Source organism: Mesoplodon mirus (assembly GCF_964341445.2).
Source record: "Mesoplodon mirus genome assembly, chromosome: 1".
Classification (NCBI taxonomy): domain Eukaryota; kingdom Metazoa; phylum Chordata; class Mammalia; order Artiodactyla; family Ziphiidae; genus Mesoplodon; species Mesoplodon mirus.
Genome location: NC_138976.1, coordinates 60,820,161 through 60,826,160, shown reverse-complemented (window position 1 = coordinate 60,826,160; position 6,000 = coordinate 60,820,161). Strand labels below are relative to the sequence as shown.

The following is a 6,000-nucleotide window of genomic DNA, read 5'->3' as shown; positions in this document are numbered from 1 at the left end:
CGGTAGAACTCGAGTGCTAGCTCAATGCGCATCTCCTTACTAAACACATCAGGAGTAGGACGTGTTTTAATGACAGAAAAAGAGGTTATTCAAAGTTTATAAAGAAAGGAAGCCGGAAGGAAGGAAGGAAGGAAAAAAAAAAAAAAGAGGATGAACAATAAAGAGAGTTGGTCTTGTTTCTTTAACCACGCTCCAAATTAGTCCAAGGATCCAAACTGTGGGAATGCGGGTCACACTCTGATACGCAGCCAACTGCGTAAAGAAGCTGACATAAAACTCAAAGAAAGTCCTGACTCTTGCAAAAGACAAAGGGTGCACAAAAGTTCATAATTCAAATGGGAAACCTGCCCGCTAGTCCCAGCTCAGCCCAAGGCTTTCCACATCTCCTCGACATCAGTCAGCTGGTTGTCAGTTGTACGTCAAGCAGTTTTGCTAAAGGGTTTGAAGAAAACACTTAAGTGTAAAACTTATTCCCTGATCCTCAAGGAGTTTACAACAGCGCTGGAGGGATTAGCCCTGTAACTAACACTACAGGGCGGTCAAAGAAACGTGACAAACGAGTTGGCAGGGGCCTTGAAGGCAGAGGAATTCACAGTTAGGGATCATTTGGGGGTAGGGGCTTGTCAAGGAAGCCTTTAAGAATTGGGATGTAAGCTAGGCGCAAAGCGGCGGGTAGGGTTTTAGGCGTGCGGGAAGCCGTGACGCTGCAGGTTAAAGACTGACCAGGGCACGCGGAGGTGGTGCGCGGGGCGGAGCCGCCTGACTCCTTGGGCCACGGCGCGTGCGCCGCTAATGCTCGCGCCGGGCGCGCGGCCCGTGGGAAGCCCGCCAGGACTCGCGAGCGCGAGACCCCGCGCGCCAAGGCGGGAAAAGTCGGGCGCATGCGCAGCTCGGAGCTTCGGGCTCGCTTGGATGGGGAAGGGGAGGAGGAGTTTCCTAGAGGGAACTTGACCCGTTAGCAGCCGCGGCCATGGCGGCGCGCTTGCCGCCCTCACAGCTCCCTCCGCCCGCCGCGCGACAGTTGGGGCCCGGGTCCCCACGTGTTGGGCTGGGAGCTGTGGCACACGAAGTGCTAAGCGAGACTTCGGGTCTTGCGGGCGCAGCGCGGGAGGGCGTCGTGGACAAAAGCGATTTACCCCGGCGGGGCGAAGAAGGGTCAGAGGGCCAGCGAGGGCCAGGGGGGACAGCTGCGGCTCAGGCTCCCCTCCTCAGCGCGCCCATGGGGTCCATGCGACTAGAGGGCATCTCGGTAGAGGAGGCGATGGTGACCCGGACGCAGCTGCTGGAGGAAGAGCTGAGCAGCGTAAAGGAGGAGCTGGCCCTGTGTCAGGTATCGAGGTGGCCGCCGGCCTTTACCCTCCACAGCCGGGCCGGGGCCGGTGGGAAGTGCGCCCGTCTCCTTCTGCCTTCGGCTGCGTAGCTGCGCGGGTTTGGGACCCACCCACCTCCGCCCGGCGGCGCCCGGTGCCGGCTCCCACACCCAGCCTGGCCCGCAGCTCTGGGCTGAGGGAGGCGGCCTCGCCCGGCTCGCCGACCTCGGGCTCCCGCCCTTCTCCGGACAGTGGGCGGGCAGGGTCGGCCTCGGCGCCCTGGGTTTGGTTGACCTCACTTGGATCCCACCAAAACGCGCAGTCGCACCCCCACCGCCCCCAAGCCCAAGGGCTGTGTCGTGACTGTAGTGGTACTTGGTGCAGCAGGAATGCAATCCCTGAGTTGAAATGTGGAACGGGAAAGTGGAAACACTTTTGCTGAAATAAAACCCATGGATGAAGGAGCCTGTTTTTAATTGTCAAACCCACACTTGCCCTTGTTCTTAAGTAAAACTTAAGTTGTTAAAACAGACCAATAATTTTTAGGGAGTATCAGGCTGGGAACTTTCATTCACAGTAGATGATGCTTAATATTTATTAACCAACTATGTTAATTCCATACTTCTGGAGTGAGAAATCTCATTTTCATATTGCCTGGGAAAAGCATTTACTAGATCAATTGCCTTAACATTACTTTCCTATTATTTGTAGAGTTCGTATACACCAAAGATGGCTTGACTACTCATGTTCAGAAAGATTTGATTTTCCCTTATAGTTTTGCATCCTTACCACCATCTCTTCTCCGATTTTACCAGAACCTTTGGCAGGGTTGGGTGACTAAATGTTGGGAATTCACTCAACAGTAGATCTTTGAGTCACTCTGTCTTCAAGACAGAACCAATTAAGAACTGCTAAACAACAAGGTAACTTTATAAGCAATATCATAAGTTTAGATTAATAAAAATTCATGAATTTCATTCTCATAATTCTATTGGATTCTTTTGCAGGATTTTGTTGATTGAGTCAAGGATGTAAAAACACAGCAGTCTTGTTCAAATTGAATATGTCTTTGCTTAAACAAGTTGGGGAGGTATTATGTGACTGCCTCCTTTTGACTTTCCATTCTGTATTCTTCACTGGGTAAGGAGCAAAGGGATAAATAAAAGACACCAAGGAATTAAAGCGTTTTGTCATCTCACTCTTCACCTTTGTGTAGTTTAAAGATGTGAATCCATGATAAAGGGCTCTGTTACTTTGGCAAGTCCTAATCTAAGATGCTATTTGCCCATATCTTATACACCCTTTCTCCCCTACCCCTTACTCTGTATTTACCATAGTTATGCCCTGAGCTGGATAAGGAACTAAGATGTTTACTTTTGTGACTGACTTGATTAAGAAATCAGTCTGTTGGAAACAGCCCAATGACCCTCTTCCCCCAATCCATTAACTATTCTTTCAAAATGTGACTACGGAAGATGTAAGAATTGAGATGGTCATAGGTAGCCTGGAACAATGGTTCTTGAGTTTATAGTACTGACACTGTTAGATGATCATAGGCATTCCAGTAATGTGAGATGAGGTTGGCACTATCCCATACCATAAAACTTCAGTCAAATCATACTCCTGCTGTTGGGGAAATTTGGGAGACATAATAATTGAATTGTTTTATAAAAAGCATTTAATTAAACATTCACTTTTACATTTTTAAAATTAGTTCTTCCACTTATATATTAAGCTAGAAATCACAGTACCCAAGAATACATAGTATTAACCCCTATGTTTTCCACAGCTCTCAAAAATTATACCCAAGATAAGAAATTCATTTTACATGTCAACCTAGTAAGTAGACACACATACACATGCATATAATTTCAGAAAGAGTATTTACCCTGTGTGTCCTGAACTCTGATGTTTTCTTTTAAAATCTATTATTTAAGAAAGTGCTGCTAATATCTACTAAATTAATTTCACAGCCCAGTAATGGGTCAAATGCACAGTTTGGGAGAAAGAACCCCACTAATTAATTAGTCTCAGGTCATAAGTTGCAGCTTCATTTAAATTAGTTGGTTTTTTCCCACGTTTAACTTACAGGAATTCAATTATATGTGCTTGGTGAAGAAAAAGAAAGTGATTCCATGTACCATTCCAGTCCATTGGAATGACTCAGAATAAGCATGTAATAGAAAACAATCTCTGTTCCAACTGTTTCTCTTAATATGAGTATCTCATCCTACTCTATGTGATTGTGATATTTAAACTTTTTTTCGTATGGCCCCAGATTAGTAAGCAACATACACATACTTAGATGAAGAAAAAGTGGTTGATTTCAGTGTGGGAAGAAAAGTTGTCTGTACTGGATTTACTGAGGATAGGTTAGCTTCCAAATCTAGCTTTTTCTAAGGAACTTACAAAGGTACTCCAAAGATCAATTTTAAGTTCATGACAGTCATGCTTTATTCACTGATTTAGAACCTAACTTCACCATACTCTTAGTTTTGATTTTGTATTTCAAGATTGTGGTCTATTTGTGACCAAGAATGGGGTTGTGGGTATGTGTATGTGCACATTTTTCACCACTTGTAGAATATCAGATGAGAAAAAGTTATGTATGTGTAATGTATATATGTATAGACACACACACAGGTGTACACACACACACACAAATTTATGTATATCTCAAACCATATTTCTCTTTTTAGTCACAGCCAAAAACTTTTACTAAACCTATATACCAATTTCAGGTAAAGATATATTATGGCATTTAAATGAAATATATGTGCATTACTCCAACTTTCATGATGAAATTAACTTTCATGATGTATGTGATGTTGGAATTAAGAGTATATGACTAGAGAAATCAACCAGTTACATTTTGTATTAGACATTTAGGTGTGTTGAAACCTTGTCCAGTCATTCACAAAGAAAAAAAAAATTGAGGGACTTCCCTGGCGGTCCAGTGGTTAAGACTCCGTGCTTCCACTGCGGGGGGCGCAGGTTTGATCCCTGGTGAGAGAACTAAGATCCTGCAGGCGGTGCAGCGCAGTCAAAAAAAGAAAAAAAAATTGAGAACATGTTGTATAATTAGAATTCTCACTGTTGTTAGGAGCTGTATTCTAATAGATGAATCTTTTTGTACAGTTATTTTTCATAATGATAATTTAGTGAGTGGCTAGTTTGTGCCATACTTTGTAATTAAACTCTTTCCATTGTTTTCTTTGAGTTCTGGTAGGAAATTATTTGTTTAAATATAGAAAATAGTTTTCATATGTTTGTTGAATTCATTCCTGCAGTAGAGGTCGATCGAAGGCCTATTATGTTGGCAGATACTAAACTAGGTGGTGGGAGAGTAGTTACCCAGTGAAAAAGACAATTTTGCGTGTCTATAGCTGTAAAGTTGATATTTATTTCCATGTTGATAAGTGAAAGTCAAAGCCAATCCACTGCTAAGATAACTCAGACCCAAATCTTCGGGCATTTAGTCATCTCTCATTGGCTGAGTTTAATCAACTTTGTGAGAAGGAGTAGGATTTTTTAATTTATATTTTAAATTATTTGATCCTGTGTGGAAGTCCTGTAGTAAGAATAAAATATTTTATAATGAGTAATATTTAAGTATTTTTACTTTTACTTTTTTGAAAAGAACATTTTAAGTGCCCAAAGGAAAGGAAAATATAAAGATAATATGGTTGGTAGTAGTTTCCTTGTTTTAATAATGTGTGGAATAGTTTGGAAACTAGTTTTGTGTTTTTTGGGGGCTTTGTTTCTTTTTGTATATGAAGGAGCGTCTTTTTAATAATTAGAGGTATAATTCACATTGAAGATAATATAGCATTTGAATAACTAAAAAACTTACAAAAGCGAATACATATTGTACAGTAGTCCCACAATCCATTTGTAGCATTTTATTGCTCAGAAAAGAACTTCTTATTCTCAAGTCAAGTATCACTTATACATTTGAGTATTTTTAGGTGACAAAATCTGAATACCATTGCTGATAATAAATTAATAACAAAAGAAATTAGTAACTGAAGTTTAATAGAGAAATTTGGAAATTAGAAAGTTCTCCCCCTAATGACTTCTGGGTATAAATTGTAGTTATAAATTAACAATAGACTGTTTCTGGAGGAGTCTTTTCTTCTGGTTGCTTTTTTTTCTGGCCTCTATGATAAAAACAATTTAAGGAGAGTTTGTTGTTACTTTCTCTTTGGTGGGGATTAAAGAGGAGATGTGAAATAACCATTAACCATAACAATAGCAAAAGGAAAGAAAAGAAAAAAATGTATAAATTAGTATGTAAAGATTTTTTTCATCAGATATTTATTGATTTCTTACTTTGTTCCTCTAACTGTGTTAGAGCTAAGTCCTTTATTAGTAAGTCATACTTACTTAAGCTGGAGTAACTCAGTTATTTTTAAATGTTGAAAACCTACTCCTTTTTAAGTTTTTGCTTTTGTTAACCTTTCTTGCTTAGTATTTTGGGTAGAGCAGTTGAGGTGAAAAATACATGCGACTCTTTACTATTTTTTTTAACATCTTTATTGGAGTATAATTGCTTTGCAATGGTGTGTTAGTTTCTGCTGTATAACAAAGTGAATCAGCTATACATATACATATATCCCCATATCTCCTCCCTCTTGTGTCTCCCTCCCACCCTCCCTATCCTACCCTTCTAGGTGGACACAAAGCACTG

The 6,000-nt window shown here is 41.2% G+C and overlaps 1 protein-coding gene across 6 annotated transcripts in view; it reads left to right on the top strand.

Annotated features, from left to right (window-relative positions):
• Positions 1-927: 927 nt before the first annotated feature.
• Positions 928-6,000, top strand: part of CNTLN (centlein) — a 357,687-nt gene continuing 352,614 nt past the window's right edge. For all 6 annotated transcript variants that reach the window (XM_082619946.1, XM_082619947.1, XM_082619945.1 and 3 more), the window contains exon 1: positions 928-1,330. In XM_082619946.1, the coding sequence (XP_082476072.1) occupies positions 971-1,330 (360 nt within the window). In that variant the 5' untranslated portion in view covers positions 928-970. The remainder of the gene's footprint in view (positions 1,331-6,000) is intronic.